Source organism: Crocodylus porosus, unplaced genomic scaffold (assembly GCF_001723895.1).
Source record: "Crocodylus porosus isolate Cpor-Errol unplaced genomic scaffold, CroPor_comp1, whole genome shotgun sequence".
Lineage (NCBI taxonomy): Eukaryota > Metazoa > Chordata > Crocodylia > Crocodylidae > Crocodylus > Crocodylus porosus.
Genome location: NW_017728925.1, coordinates 13403734 through 13420749, shown reverse-complemented (window position 1 = coordinate 13420749; position 17016 = coordinate 13403734). Strand labels below are relative to the sequence as shown.

The following is a 17016-nucleotide window of genomic DNA, read 5'->3' as shown; positions in this document are numbered from 1 at the left end:
GTGTCTCTGGTGCTTACACACTCACGTGAAACAAGTTTGAAGCTCATTTTCCCGGAGAACTCGCACCACACCGCCCGCGTGGTGATAAAAGCTGAATGAACAGAGAGAGGGGATTATAAAAAGAACAGAAGGGATACCGTGTGGTTTCTGTGGCCAGTAATTTAGGCCTTGAATCAGGAAAGTAGCCCCTGAGACCCATGCTTAAGCTCTGTTCTGAGTTTGGATAGATGTAAAAGCACTCGAACCAGGGTCTAAGGCAGGGGCAGGCAAAATGCAGCCCGCGGGTCGGATGCGGCCCCGCCGGGTCATTCTATTAGGCCCACGGGGCCTCTAAAAATTGAGAAAATTAATATTCATCTGCCCCTGGCTGCCTGTTATGCAGCCCACGGTGGCTTGCCAAAACACAGTAAGTGGCCCTCTGCCCAAAGTAAGTGCCCGCCCCTAAAGTAAACCCCCTTAGAGGACAAGAAAGACCCCCTCAGAGGGCTCTGATCTTTAAGTGGGAAATGCCACACTGCAAGCGAATACATCATTAGCCATGGGCTAATGACTAAAATTAAGGATCTAGCACAGAAAAAGAAAACTTCATCCAGCCAAGTACCTGGTGCTCACCCAGTGCTCCTCTCAGGCTCCAGCTCCTTGGCTGGACTTGCTGGGAGGTTTACTCGCTCATTTAGGGTTAGCAACATGCACCTTCTCTGGAGAGACTAGAGCTTTGCCTTATTTCCTGGAAGCAGAAAGATGGAGCAGATTTACTAAGTTTTTTAAAAGTCTGTAGTAAATGTACTCCTCAAAAAAGCCAGGAATTCCTTATGCCAGCTAAACCCCAGTCGTGCCATCCCAGCCCCGGGTCGCCAGGTAGTTCTGCCACCGAAACCTTTGCTACGCCAGTCTGTGCCGCAACACGCGGTCCCAGGTTGTATTGCCTCTGCGTCCCCTCTACCCATCCTTGGCCCCTTTCATGATCAGAAATGGCCCAGTATACTAATTACTTCTGGTGTTGAACTTCTCTGTTCCAGAAGTTGATGAACTCACCAGCACGTTTAACTGTGCCCCGAGGGTGGATCTGAACAGAGCTTGACCTCAGGAGCTGACCGGCAAAGGCTTTCATCAGCTGTACTGCTGTCTCCCTTCCACCTTGGTGAAACACTCTCATCACAAGAACCACTTCCCAGGAGATATGAGCCTGTGCTATCAGTCTGAGCCGCTCATATCGTAAGCCACAATCTTCTGCTAGAGCCCATGACCGCAGGAACTATTGCTCAAGCATCACATTCCTATTCCCTGCTTCATAAGAACAGCTGTACTGAAAAGATGCTGAGAATCTCTATGAGGTTCCAAGGAAAAGATATTAACCCAGGCGGGGAACAGCAGTTATAATAAAATGTCATAATAAAACAGAGAAGCCACTGAGTGGATTAGCAGCACAGAGTTTGCTTGGCATTTGCTCTCCTTTTATACAGCTTTACTCAGTGCACTGGGATCTGTTGAAATTCCTCAGTCTCAGAAGACTTCAAGGGCTCCATAATTTCAGACAGGTTTGCTATATGTGGAAGGTTATACAACCCAGGAGGCAACGTGTTAGGGTATTACCCGAAGCAGGATGGATTGAACTGGGTGAGGGCACGCAACGGGCCGTACAAGAGGATGCGATGGACTGTTACCTGCCAGGATCCGGCAGGGCTTTAGCTAGGGAATCAATGGGAGTTTTGCCATGGGTGCAGGCCCTCGGTCCCAGGGCTCTGCTGGTTGCAGAATAGCGAAAGGACATTCGTGGCACCTATGTTTTGAGGTGGGTGATGCACAGCTGTATAGGCACTGAACATCTGGAAACTGAATCATTTCAGCTGAGTAAAAGGACATGCTAGCCCCAAGTCAGCACTGAAACCTCTCCCGTATTGCTGGTCTACAGGCAGAACAGAGGTCACATTCAGATTGAAGGACACGGGGGCCAGCTACCAGTGAGTGTTACTCAGCCTGAGCAAAAGCATCATGATCTCTCTCTCTGTTTTTAAGGCAGCTGGTTACAAGGGAACAATTCTCCAGTGGAAACTACATGGCATGCTGCAATGCAGCCGGTTACCCTGTGACGTTACACGCAGCCAGGGGCAAAAGATGGCTTGCAAACTGCACTGCCTACTGCTGGGCACTAGCAGTCATGGGTTCCCTAAAGGCTCTCTTGCTTATGACCCCCAGCCTTAATTTGGTCTCTCCAAGTGCCCCTTGAAGCCAGCCCCAGGCATAGGGTTGCCAACCCTCCAGGATGGCCCGGGAATCTCCAAGAAGTGGAGAGAAATCTCCAGGAGGCTGCTGAGAGTCACCCAGGAGATAAATGATAGGATATTCATTAAAAGCACTATTAAATGTTGAATCTGATTTATACAGTTGTCCAGTGGGTTTTTAAAATGTAATGGTTACATGCATTTGCCTTCCTGACAAAAGTCATTAATGGCATTACATCATGCGATGAAACCTCCCGGAATAGGTTCAAACAGAGCTGGCAATGGCAAACCTACCCAGGCCAGCGGTTGAGCCCCTGGCTCCTTGGGCTCTGAAGCCAGGCTTTCTATTCCCTGGCTCCCCCAGTAAGCTACCTTTTAGCTCTGCTCTTTGAAAAGGACTTTACCTCTTTAGGGGAAAAGAGTGCCCCCAGACTTACGCACGGTGAAGCAGGCAGCTCTTCTTCAAAGAAAGCTGCAGTTCCTGGTTACCCATGGCACTGCAGGCAGAGTCCTTGGGTCAACACACCTTGGCCAAGTCTTGGGCAAAGGTCTGCTCGGTCAGAAGACCAGGCTGTCTTTCTTTGAGGATTCTCAATTTCTCCCAGCCTCACCTTCCTCTCCTTTCTGTTTCTGGGAGATGGTTTTTTTCAACCTTCCTTAATGTCTCTTGGTCACCAGAGAAAGCAGATCTCCAGGGACTGAGGCTTTAGTTCAGTAGTGCTCCGCTGAGCCTTCACATGCAAATCAGTCTATGATGGTCCTGGAGCCTGTTCATTTATATACAGAGACACACCTTCATTCCCAGGTCCGGTTCAGGACAGTGTTAACCCATCCTTTCCAGAATATAGCAATGTGCAAAAACATTAGGAAACGGAGGCAAGCAACACGAGCATAGAGACTGTGCAAAACAACCCCTGACAACTACCCTAGACATGCGATGAATCAGTACCATGTTTGGTCACACTAGCATCCTTCTTGAAAGCTGCTTTTTTTTTTTTTTTTTTTTTTTTTAAATGAGAGAAAATTCCATTTTTCTTTAAATGTTTTGGCATCTTCTAAAGTGAAAACCAAAAGCCAGCTATCGTTTGGGTTTCAACACTTGAAAAGTGATGGAAAAGGACTAATTTCTCCCCCCCTCAAAAAAAAGAAAAGAAATCAATGAAAATATTTTTCCTGCCCAATTTTTGGTGGAAACTAAAAGATTCAGCCAGCTCTCGCACTACATCAAGAGCTGCTGTGGGAGTCACCGACCTCTTTCACGGTCACAATACTATCTCCACGTCCCCTTTGCTATTGGCCTGGGCCAGCAGCACGTGTGCATGCATGCACAGAGCTACGGGGCGAGTGAAGTGGGGAGGAAGGACAGCTGTGGATCTGTCTGAGAGCAGGGGGAGGGCAGCAAGCAAGCATGCAGTCTGTATAATCCTGAGCACCTGGATGCAAGGTCCAAGTGACCCGTGCAAGGAGAAGTCTAATCCCCCGGCCTCCCTTGTGCAGACATGCTGCTGGGTGGTTGGTTAAAGACACAGACAGGCCAGGTTCTTTGAGTAGATGTGACCTCTTTTATTAGACCAACTGAGTAGTTGGGAAAAGAAGTTCTTAGCCAGCTTTCGGGTACAATCACCCTTCTTCTCTGCAGAGACTCCCCATGCCTGAAGAAGGGCGATTGCACCCAAAAGCTGGCTAAGAACTTCTTTTCCCACCTACTCAGTTGGTCTAATAAAAGACATCACATCTACCCAAAGAGCCTTGCCAGCCTTTGTGCAGACATGAAATCCAAGTCACCAGCTAGGCCTGCACAAAGTCCTCTCCAATACATACCCACTCTCCATTTCCTTCACGGAGAGTCCTGCCCAGGGAGCAGCACTTTGCTCCGTGTTTCCCCTCTCTTGCAAGCGGAAAGCCGAGAGCGCAGCGGGGAGAAATGTCCAAGAGGGTTTGGCTTGGCTGCGTGGGACATCTGTCCCCTCGAGCTCGAGCAGGCCCCAAGGATTCCTGGGCTTGAATGAAAATAGAGACTGTGCAGAGTATTTCAGTGGCAAGCCATCAGCTGTGCCACCTTCCCTTCAGCTGCTGGCACCTGTCATCTGCTGACATCACTTAAAATGACCCAGGGCATTTAAATTTTTAAAGCCCATTCACCACAGCTGTTTTCCTAACACTCCCGCATGCGACTCTGATCTGCTCCAAGCTCGGCGTCCGAGTCCTCTTGTATTTATTTCTGAAAGGTCCGACTCTTCCGAATTGAATTCGGGTGACCCCCACCCCTGCCTCCATGGGTTCGCTGGTGGCTAAACTCCTGCTCCCCACGATAAGCAGCCTGGTCTTTCTCCCGACCATCAGCATCGCAGCCAAGCGAAGATTTCACATGGAAGCCATGGTTTATTTTTTCACCATGTTCTTTGTTGCGGTAAGAGCTCCTTTCCTTACTTTGTGTCGATGACATCTTTGAAATCCCTCTGGAGGGTCTCCATTTGGACATTTTCTTGTGGGCCAAGATTTTTTTTTTTTTTTTTTTTTAAAAAGCAATTGAAGCTTATGAAATGCCAAAGGGGGGAAAATGCATTGCTTTACCATACATAATATAATTTCCTGTGTATCCACTTTTTGGCAGGTTTACCTCAAGCCATCTGAATGGGATTCTTCACTGTAGTATGTGCCAATCTTGTCCCAGTGTTTGTAGCTTTATCCTGTGTGGGGAGTGTGGGGCACGTTTCTGAGGGACAGTTTTTCTTTTGGGGGGTGCGGGTGGTTTGCTTGCTTCTTTCCCAGCTGGGATGTGACCAGCGTACGTTTTGGTTTTAAATTGTATTTCGAGTAACTTGACATTTTGTAATTTTAGACGAAAAGCAAGTGGTGGGAGTAGACTTTGCAATTGTTGAGCGAAGGTGCAATGAAAGCTGGAGAGGGGCATGGCTACAGATCGCCAGTGGAAAGATTGAGGGACAGAAACAGACAAAAGTTATTATTAACCTCCCAGTCTTGCAGAACTGCTTTGAAAATACAGCTGCTTAGACTCACCACCCATTTGCTTTTCCTTTCCATGAGAATAACAAAGGAGAAAAATCCTTTCGTTCATAGAAACGCACCTACAATTTGATTTTTTTTTCTCATAGACATTTGCAAAATCATTAACTGTACTAGCATAAAGATCCACCGCATAATACCCAGGATGGGATTCTTACAGTCATTGAGACAGTTCCTTTTGGTCACCACGCGGCTAGCGTAAGGACATGAATGTGAACAGTAGTGATGAAGCATGTCAGTGGCAGAGCTGGGAATACAGTCCGGCTGTCCAGACTCAGTGCTCTAACCAGTGGACAGCACTGCCACGTCCCTGGTTATAGAGGGCAGCCTTTCAGCATGGAAACAAAACAATCCTGCATGTATCCAAAGATCAGCTGGACTGGTTAATAAATAGTGCCAGCCTACCACGGGGGTCCACAATTTCACTGGACATCATTGTAGGGTCTAATGGAACTCTTTCACAGGTCAAAAGAAATCTTGGCCCGCGGTGAAGCAGCCCCATTGCGAACAGGTTGAAGATGCAAAATATTGATATTCTGAAAAAAGGAAGACAGTCACCAGGGCTGTCAGGGTATGTTGGGAAGAGCAAAGTGGTGTTGCAGCTGCTGCCCTTGCCTGGACTATATAGTCCCACTCAACTCCCCCCAGCAAGAAATTCTCCAGACCAGTGAAAGCAGATGTCCATCTCAGACGAGGGCTCCTACTTGAGCCAAAAATGCCCCCCCCCAAAATACACACATCAAATCTCAAGTCCTCTCAGAATTCAACACCAGGGCAAAGGAATGAGCCCTATCGGTAGCATCACTTGCTACAGCAAAGAGATCGAAGCAGGGAAGTTGTCACAATTCTCATCGTAACTTAATACCCGTGCCCTCCCAGACAACCGGCACCAAGAAATGTTTAAGGGCAATGTTACCAAGTGGTTAAGAAACCAAATTAGGAACAAGGAAGCATCCAAGAGTTAGCAGAAGCAAATTAGGGGGGTGTATTTGTCAGAGGCTAAGCAAAACACTACCAAGAAATCCCAGGACTACGCTTTGGGTTTTGCTGGTGAATTCCCTTTGATTTAGTCTGTGCGCATGAGAGCATTTTGCAAATATCTGACTAAATGAGTCTGTGGGCTGGAACATTTGCTAAGCTGGCGAATGTTTAGGACATACCACAGAAGGCACTGGAGGGTAGAAGTCAACATTACCCACAGAGCCCGGAGAAAGGTCTAAGTACCATATAAGTGCTCCTGGGCTCAGTGACACATTGGCCCCTTGTCCAAAGGGGATTTGCACCCAAGGAAACTAATTTTGAATTCATCCTCACCAAAAACATGATGCCAAGCATCATTCTCTAATTCCTGAAACAAAGCTCACCACGTGGCCTAGGTCATCATCATTCAGACCTACTAACATCCAACAGCAGGTTCCCACAATGAATTGCTTCCAAATCCACTACAGACCAAGACTCATTCACTGACATGCTTCAGCAAATGATTTTCCCTACTGAAAACAGGTAAATCTTGAAGCCCGAGGCAGCCAAGGGGCATGTCTACACATTCAGTTAGTGTGCTTCAGGTAATGCGCATTAAATCTAGTACTGCCATTGTGAAGTACTAGAAAAATGTGCATTAGCCTGTTTTAATGCACATTATCTAAAGATCACAGGGTTTTTGTCATGCTTTAATGAGCGTTAAAATAGGCTAACGAACATTAAAGTGCATGTGGAGATGCACCCAGTGCTTCTTGCACAAACCATTTATCACACCCAGCTGGAGCCAAGACGCTTGGGTCCTATTCCTGACTGGGTCACTGACTTATTGTTTGATCTTGACAATGGATTTGGAGTCTGAGCCAGCACCAACTGAAGTTAATAGGAGTCATTCGTGTCACATCCCTGGGTGCACCAAGTCATTAGGGCTGACCAAGGAGCAAAGATATAGTGACATTACAAGAATATGTGGCCAGGTTTGCATTTATATTCCTCTTTTGTATTCTCTTTCTGATAGATTTACCATGCCTGTGACGGCCCTGGCTTATCAGTGCTGTGTTTCATGCGATATGATATCCTGGAATATTTCAGCATCTATGGGACAGCTCTGTCCATTTGGGTATCACTGATGGGTGAGCACAAGTTTTCAACAGTTCTTAAAATGCTGCAGGCTTTGGGGCTTAGCATTTTAGGTGCTGGATACATTCGTGTCCACGTTATCAGGGTTCATAGGTTGTAGTCATGAAAGATAAGCTCTTGCCGACAGGCTCGTCATCTGCTGAAGCCAACTCTGAGACTTTTTCCTATAGGAGCGAGATCAACCCATGTACTCCAGTTATAAAGCTAGCCCTTGGTGTGCCCGTGGTCTCTTTTGTCCCCTTTGAAAGAAAGATGGCTCAGCCAATCAATCCCCTGCCTTACATGACCCTGCAGTGCCATAGTATGTAGGGACTGGGCTGCGTTGAACAAAGGAAGGGGCCTGGCTCACCCAACAACATAAAACAGGGAAGAACCAGCATGGAATAGTTAACTGGAAAATTAATTCAGTTTGACTACAATTAGACCATCACAGGAAGGGCTTAGCTTCGTTCTTATTCTAACCACAGTGTTTCTACTGTCCTCCGTGGTGATTTGAAGAAAAACATAGGCAAATAAGATCCAAATGACATTCTCCACTGGATTATAGTAATGTCAAAGCAGGTCAGATTTGATCCAGACATTTTGGCTGCCTGCAGTCTGGCTACACTGGATTGCTTTATTATTGAATTTAATAAAAAAAAAAATGTCAGGACTAGCATGTTTAAAATATTGGCCTACAGGGAAACAACAGAGATTAAAATGCGGACATTATCCCTTAGCCAAAATCCCTATAAAAATGCAATCCAAGGACATAGAAGGTGTGGTGGCTAAAACGCAGGGAAGCCTCTTAAAACATGGCTTGTAAAGACTGAATGCACATGTGTGTATGCACAGACCCTTGGGCACATTTCCCAGTATGCAAATCTGGGACAGCCATAACACAGCTGTGTGAGCTGGAAAGGCACAGAGCCCACAGGGATCCATAACTTTTATCAGTTATTACCCCATTCTGTGCTAAACAAAAGCCTCTAATAATTTACTTGCACTAGTCACTTGTAGCTTCCAAACTTCAGGCAGGTGTCTGTCTGGGCAGCCAGTTAGGCCCAGTCCAGGCTGTGATCAGAACCTATCAGTAGGATTCTGGGCTGATGATGGATAGGGCTTGAATAGCCATATAAAGTCCTATGTAGAGGTGATGTAGGGTAATTAGGGCAGAGGACTGGTAGAGATAAGAACTAGCTACGGTTCCCATGATGTCTGGACAATTGGCTTAATCGTGTCCCAACGGTCAGCCTGGAAAAGCGAGCAATACATACTTCCAAGATCTCGTGGGAAAGCTAATCCAATGACCACTACCCTGGAACATTTACAGAGTTTAGCTCACTTTTGCAAAGCCAGCTACGAGAATATAGTCCTCTGAGTCCCACTGGAAGTAGCAGGAGTTGCATGAATAGAGTCTCTTATCCAGTTTTAAAAAATCTTGACTTCTGAGTTAAATTTTCAAACGTACCATAACCGTTACCCAAGTTACATTTTCAAAGAGGAATCAGTCACCATGGAGCCAAAATCCCTTTGACCTCCACTGAGAAGCAATCTCCAATGTGCTTAAGTCTCCTTTATAAAAACACAGGTCCTTAAATCACTTGGACAGTTTTAAGAGTAGTTTATCCCTTTGTGTCTTCTGCAAAAGTGCATTGAAAAAGCTGAATATGGGAGACCTCATTTACCTGAGCTCTTGGCTCCAGTTATAGCTCACACTTTTCAGGGACCTAAAAGAACACTTAACACACCCTACAGATAGCTCAGCAGGCCTGTTCCTGACTCTAGGGTACCAGAGAACCAGGGAAGTTCAAGTTCTGCCAAAACTATTAACAAGACGCTTGGAGCCATAGGAACTCATAGGCTAAGTACAGACTATCAAAAAGCCTGAGGCTGAATCAGTTCAATCTTCGCAAGTTAGTCTAAGCTGCGTAGATTGAACCAATAAGCAAGTGAACAGACATTCACTATTGATTCTGGAAATGTAGCCACGTGCCTGAGTGGCCCAGGCCAGAAGCCGAGGGGGTGCTTGAGCTCACCTCACTGGTCTGCTGGAGCAGATGGCTTGAATCTGGAAGAGATCTGGAATAGACATTCAATAAACTGATGTAACCTAAATCAGTTAAGTCTGATCATAGACCCATCCAGGTTTATCTTAAACCAGTTTTGGCTATTTTGAAAGCAGTTTATACGCACTGAACTTTTGCCGTGTTACAGATTTGAACTGGTTTCCAACCACTTACACCGGTTTAAGTGTAATTTCTGTTACTAACACTTTGTTGAGTAGAAACAATGCCTGTGGCCAGTGCTATTAGAGATCCCAGCTAAGCCACATCATCATGGAGCTAATGGGAAATACCCACCATGAGCTGCTCCTCCATGCATTGCCATGCCACTTGGCACAATCTGAACCGTTCCAACAGGGCAGACGATATCAGGGAACAGCTCCCCACTGCTTAACTTGGGCAGTCACTGATAAAAAGGAGAAAGGAAGTAGCCAGCTGCTCTCTGTGCCAAGCAAGATGTTTCTGGGCTGTTTGTTAGCAATGTGCCAGGGGATGAATGAAAGTGATGGCGGATTCGATGTTCTGACCCTGCCTTTGGTTTTTGGTATGCAGCTCTGGCTGAGTTTGATGAACCCAAAAGATCGACCTTTGTGATGTTTGGAGTGCTCACCATAGCAGTAAGGATTTACCATGACCGATGGGGCTACGGTGTCTACTCGGGACCCATCGGGACTGCCGTCCTTGTGATAACAGTGAAATGGGTACGTACGTGACCAGCCAACTGGTTCTCACCAGCTGAAAGTGCCCTCTGTGCAGAGGGATCTACATACCACCTCCATACCACTTCAGCCTGAAGGTACTCTCTTTAGCTTCCCACCAAAGAGCAGAAGGGGGCTTTCTGAACAAAGCATCTTAACTAGATGGAGGATAAGACAGGCAAATACTTTTCTTTCCTAAGTCTGCTCTGTGCATTATGATACAGGACACTGGGGCTGGATTCGGAGGAAGAATAGGGGAGATATTCTATATGATCCCTGAATAGCATTTCTTGTGCAACAAGACCTGAAGGCAGACAAATAAATAGCTTTTGTGATCCTTGCCAGATTTGACTAGTCTGAGCCACTCTGGCAAATCTCACTTTCTTATGTTTCTAGTCATCAAGAACACATTTATGGAGTTTTTACAACTACCAAGAGGTGCTGTGGTCTGGTAAAGTGCCCTAAAGTCCATGGAAGATCTTCATAAAAACCTGTGGTATAGCAGAGCTGCAATTCAGACTGAACAAATACCAGCCAGCTTCTGGTTTCAAGGCCCCTAAATTTGCCTTCTGACTCCTGGGGGTCACTCAGAAACTTGCCTTTTGTAGGACAGAGTAGGCAACAAAAACCCAAGGCTCCCCAGATCAGGTTTCTTAAATAGAGTGAGTGACAGAGATGTTAGGGTCAACGTGTATGTCTACAGAAAGGAAGGAAAAACAGATTAAGAGCACAAGCACTGCGTGTCTAACTGTCCTGGAAAGTTTGTGGTCTAAGCCCCAAGTAAAATAATGTTACTAATAACCACTGCCCAGAGCTCTGCAAGAGTTCTTCTTTGTCCTAAACAGCTGCAAGTGAAGGCCACTGCTCACGCTGTGCCTCCTGCAAGCCAGATCCCACTTCTGAAAGCTGCAAACAGGTTTACGAGGGAGCAAACTTTCTGACCGTGTCCAGGTTGCAAACATTTAGTGTACACCTTCACGATCAAAGAGAGTGTGTGAAGCTGCACTTCGCTACCCGCCCGCAGCATAGTGTCCGGATTCACTTAAGGCGTGCCTCATTCTTGTGCCAAAATGCCATGTTGCTAGTTATCCAAGATACATGGGCTGTGTAGCATGAGTTCTTGTTGGTTTAACTTTTGCCTGCACAGGATCTTTCGGAGGCTGAGCAGAGAGACTGAAAAACCCAAAGAGTGCGCTTGATGTATTTTCTGTTCCCTTCCAGCTGCAAAAGATGAAAGAGAAGAAAGGCCTGTACCCCGACAAGAGCGTCTATACCCAGCAGATTGGCCCTGGCTTCTGCTTCGGTGCTCTGGCACTGATGCTGAGGTTCTTTTTTGAGGTACGTGTTGGCACAATGAATTTACAATGATCGTTCCCAAACTGGAAAGCTGCTACTAGGATGAGAGCTTTCTACATCTTCATTCCCACTTTGAATGCAGCCTGGGCTGTCTAAAACTTACCGCCTGTAGGAGCTGGGGATGATCCAGTCCAAATGCCAGTCAGCTTCACCCGCACAACTGGAGATGACTAGTAACAGATCAGGGAAGGAAAGGTCATCCATGAATTGCAACTGCAGCACAGCAGCAGAGAATAATTTACTTGATGAAGTTTATCCTCTGTTTCTGTTGGCAAGGTGCCTGTGGATGGCTCGCCATTTTATTTCCTGCAAGGCTGTCATTATTTGAAACAATTTGCCCAGTACCAGTGACCTCTTTTGTAAATTGGGCCACGTGTGATTTAAGATCAAAAGTGCCCATCAGTGGAGTCTGTAATAGAGCCCGGGTGTTCCAGCAAGGAGTCTGATCCCAAGACCGGAGGAGTGAATGGAAAGACTCTTCATCTTCATTGACTCCAGTGAGGACTGGTTCAGCCCACTACCTTCTCTTCCAGGCACCAGACCATAGTTTTTTCCTATGCAAAAGGCACTGCTTTCCTAACAGCCAGCAAAGAAAGAGATAACCCTCTTGACATAGCTGCTGGCTGAGTGTGGGCTGAGCCTTTGCACTACTGCTGCTCTGTGCATTGGGAGCTAATAGACAGCTTCACAGGGATCCCTGCAGATTGTGTTTCAAAGCATTAAATAATCACAAGCTAGAGCAGAACATAAAAATGTCACTTAGCATCACCTCCCCGCACACACACACGTATCTCTTTCCCCTGTTTTTCTATTTTGTCCTGTCTAGTTTAATGAAGCGCTTCATTCAGGAGTTGGAAAATGTGAAAATTGGACTGTGTTAAATCCACTTTACTTTTCCAATGTTGGCTTTATAAGGCTGGAAACCCCTCTTTTTTATGCTAAAGGGGCACAGAAGTCTCAGGATCTCTTTTCATGGTTGGCGGGCACTGTCAACATAGAGCACAGTGCATGAAAAAGAAAGCAGTAGGCGGATTACCCAGATCACTGATTCCTTTCTGAAGGTCAGAGATTCAATAAAGGTCTAAGCTCCTATTTAGACACCTCAATAGGAGCCAGATCTACAGCAGTGCTCAGCATTCACTGTGACCACTCGCCTCTTCTTAAACTTCTGCTCAAGGAAACAGTTAATGGGCAAACCACTGCAGGACACAGCTGTGATGCCATCTGGACACAGCTTGATGATGAAACTCCATAGTGCTAAGACTGTGGCCAGCAAAGATGTTCACAACATGAGAATGATTTTGCAATTAGGATTATCCAAACAAAGATATAAATCGTGACTGTGGCGATCCTCCAGTGTCCCAGTTTAACCCCAGGCATTCCAAACCAGTAGAAAGCTGCTATCCTATCTTAGATGCGAGGTACCATAAACCTGGCATTTCGGGTGAATCAGAAGGTTTGAAAGCAAGTCACTAAATACTTAATCTCATTGCTCCGGTACAGCTATACTAGTGTCTACCCAACTCTGCATACACCCTCTTTCCAACGCTTCCTAGGTATGAGGCTGCAGCAACAGCATCAAGCCCTGGCTAACTTTAAGAGAGCAAAATTATACTAAGTTCCATTTATTTCCACTATGAGCGCTCCAGTATAACTGGTATTTCCTAGCATGAGTCAGGCTCATTCAAGGATCAGCAGAGACAAATGCATACAGCAACAGGGAAGCAATGCAAAGTCTTCCTGGTACAGGCATTCACACCAGAAGTCTAGCAGTAGATCTGGTCACTTTTCTCGGCTGGTGCACAAGGTCAATGTTGCACTGTGAATAAGAGGGAAACAGCCGACAGAATGAATCGCGGTAGACAGAATGACACTGAGCTCAGTGGAAAGCCTCCTCCTGATTGCAATGGGCCTTGCCTTGGTCCTTCAAGGAGTATAGCTCATCTATTCAAGGATCTAAAGCACTGCCATGCGACTTATTTGACCAAATGCAACTAAGCAGCACGGATCCAATTTCCAACAGCAGGATGCTTCCTTCTAAATGCTGGAAAAGAAAAGGTCGAATTAGAGCCCATGATAGGGAACCCAAGCTTAAACCGCTCTCATGCATGTATGAAAAACTGAAATTCTGCAGGCACGAGGATAAGGGATTTAGGGACATAACACTGCAAGGCACCTTGAGAACCATCAGGTCTATTCCACTGCATTCATAGGAAACCAGCTGCCCACGGGACCGTCCACTTTGACCCCTTTCCCTGACCTTCTCTTTGTTTGTAGGATTGGGATTACACCTATGTGCACAGCTTCTACCACTGTGCCCTGGCCATGTCCTTTGTCCTACTGCTGCCCAAAGTGAACAAGAAAGCAGGGAACGCTGGGACCCCTGCCAAGCTGGATTGTTCCACCCTCTGCTGCTGCGTGTGACGAGACCTTCCTCCTGCCTGGTCAACGCTTCTGCATCCCAACCTGCACCTATTTGCAGTGGAGATGGACTGTATGCATGCCACACAGCCTTCATGCTGGTGGGGGTTGCGACCAAAAACAAGGGGCCAAGCTGGGAAGATTCCCTCCTGCCATGACGTTGCCACCTCCTACCCCCAAATCCAGGTTGTTAAGAGTTTTAATTGGCTGAGACACAAAACCAGCCCACTGGAAAAGCCAACTTTCATACGAGAGGCCACACTAGCCAGCCAAAATCCTTCTCCCTGATTCTGTATTTATGTATTTACAGACCACAACAGCAACAAAAACCCCCAACGACCCTTCTTAGGGAACTGTTGGTTGGCATACGACCTTATCTATTGGCTATTCATTATATTCGACTGGCCATCGCCTTTCCTAGTGACATCTGTAGGCTACTAATTCTATGTTCCCTTGGATTCTTCCATTTTCTTTCTCTTTGGAGATGAGTGCTCATGTGGCACTTTGCAAACCTCACCAAGCCTGTATATATGGGGATTTGCTGTAGCTAACACTGAAGCACAGAGTTTGTATTCTTGTGAGATATTTTATTTATGTATTTTCTTAACAGATAGGTTTTGTATGGAAGGGGCAATCCTACCTCTAGTACCATGATTTGTGTATACACCTGATACCGCTGAATAGAGTCAAATGACCACCATAGCCTCAGTGTCCTTATTATTAGATATTTAGAGAGCCACAAATTTACAGGAGACCTTGCAGACAGATATGAGGCATGATCCCTGCCTGGGAGAGCTTATAGCCTAACAAGATAGAAGCCAGAGGTAGAGTAGATGCGATCTCTTTTATTGGAGCAACTGAGTAATTGGAAAAAAAGTTCTTAGCAAGCTTTCACTCTTCTTCAGGCATTTTCCAGCTACTCAGTTGGTCTAATAAAAGGGATCACATCTACTCAGAGAACCTTGCCTGCCTATGTCTTTAGACCCACATAGCTACCACCAAAAACCTGATAGACGGTGTGTTTACACCTATGTGGGGGTACTCTCTGCACCGTGCCCAAGACCTGCTCAGGAGCAACAGCTTGTGCCCCATCATCCCCTCGCTACCTCATCACCAGAGATGACATGCATGGACTGGGGCAGAGCTTAAGCACTCAGCAGTGCAACTGCTGCCACAGCATGGACATATCCTAAAAGGATGCTCCTAGTCCAACCTGCGGCTCTCAAGTCGTGGCAGGCGCACTGCCAGGACTCCTCCAGTGACCCTATTCGCCTGCTGGAGAACTGTGCACAGAATCTCTAGCAATGCCTCCCCCCGTCCTGTTTCCTCCTGCTGTTCCCCCGCAGCTCTCCTGGATGCTAAGCTAAGCCCTGAAATCCCTGCTCAGCTCCCACTAGCTCCTCCGCTCGGATAACTTGCTCAGCAGAGTCAATGGAAGTTTTGCCCAAGTGAGGACTGAATGAGGGCATCAGGATCCGGTCCCCAGCTTGGAACTGCCTCCCACTGCCAAATCTACCCTGTCTCAGCGTCCGGTGCAACACTAGGCACTTTGTGCTTGCAAACCTGTTTGGATCACACGTCCAAGCAGGTGCGCTCACAGAGAGGCTCATTGGTACGTCAAGTACATGGAAAATTAGAGGCACAGAAAGAAGCTCCTGAAAGGGCGGGGAAGAGCTGTAAACTTACAACATCCCCTATAACAGACTATTTACTATAGTAGAAGTGTATGATTTATTTAGACTGTCTGGGAAGAAAGCCAAGACTGTGTGTCATGGACAATTAAAGTAGTATTGATATACAGTGATGTCCATTGAAAGCTTGCGTTAAGTCTGGGTACTGTTGGAACAGAACTCTATGGGGGTCATTCATCAGAGCGGCTTCCTGCTCAAGGGGCAACTGCTGCAAATTAATGGACCTCCAATAAAAATAAGTGAATTATAAAGCCCAATGCACCCAAGAGCTAGCAACAAGCTGGTGCTGAAACCTCGCCCTCAACACCACTGTCTGGAAACGCATCCCTGACTTGGTGCATCCAGCAAGTGCACATAGAGGGCAAGATTTTCCAAAGGGCTCTTCATCCATCTATACACTGAACAGGGCCACTTTTTGCAAAAGGCATCAGCATGTTGGAGGTCTGTCTGTGAAGAGAGCCTGCCCCAAAGTGTAATAGCCCATGTGCTCCTTGAGGTACAACCTGCAGATTGCCAACAAGCCCACCAGGCCCTACTAGATACAATAGTCAGATTTCCTTGCCTGTGAGCCATTTGAGGAGGAACTTCTCCATCTCAATCACCCATGACATGAGTCACATCTGCCTGACAGTACCAGATGATCTCTTGGCTATTTGTGGGGGAGGATGGCTTTCACCTGGACCCCATAAGCATTCCCACCCCATGTGCAAAGGAGCATTCAACACTGGGACATTACCAGCTCCTACCCATTGGTACCTGTTTCAACTGTTAACTTCACCAACTACCATGATAAATGAAAGAAAGCCATGCCCTCATGTCCCATCCATGGGGGATCATGTGTCCATACTTAGAGAAAGGAGGGTCACATGGCAACACTGGAAATCACTTACTCTGGGACTTGCTGCAGACATGTTGTGGGGGCCTTGGGTAAACCACCCATTTCATCTCCCTGCACAGCAATTGCTTTCCACGATAGGAAGAGAGTAAAATTTCCTTACCAATACACAGGGCTGCCCAGATACTAAAGTTCTTGAGGTCTAGCTATAGAAATACCTGGACCAATCATCTCATCTTATCCAACCCCAAATTTCACTGCTATAATGCTATTACAGACAAAACAATTTAAACTTGCCCCATTGCACCCAGTATCCAACTATTTCTGCACACCTGTTGTGACCCATCAAAATCCGTGTAGATTTGAAGCTCTCCAAAGCCCATATAGTTATTATTTTAGTGTTTCATACAATGCCTAGAGCAAAAAGGCACTGATCCCTGAATGGGATGTGTCGGTACTGCTGCCCTGTTAATACATGAGCACCACTGTGTGCCTAAGCTCTAGAGGTGGCCTCAGCTGGAACCAAATATGCTGGATTTCTGAGTGGGCAAAAATGAAACATCATTTAAGAGTAATCTTTTGGCAAGTATTGACCTTGTCTAC

At 46.4% G+C, this 17016-nt stretch overlaps 1 protein-coding gene across 1 annotated transcript; it reads left to right on the top strand.

The window, feature by feature from the left end:
• Window positions 1-4473: 4473 nt before the first annotated feature.
• TMEM8C (transmembrane protein 8C) lies at window positions 4474-14241 on the top strand. Its single transcript, XM_019541139.1, has 5 exons — window positions 4474-4632; window positions 7246-7360; window positions 9965-10113; window positions 11332-11448; window positions 13744-14241. The coding sequence occupies exons 1-5, from the start codon at window positions 4498-4500 to the stop codon at window positions 13888-13890; spliced, it is 663 nt and encodes a 220-aa protein (XP_019396684.1). The 5' UTR covers window positions 4474-4497; the 3' UTR covers window positions 13891-14241.
• The last annotated feature ends 2775 nt before the right edge of the window (window positions 14242-17016 follow it).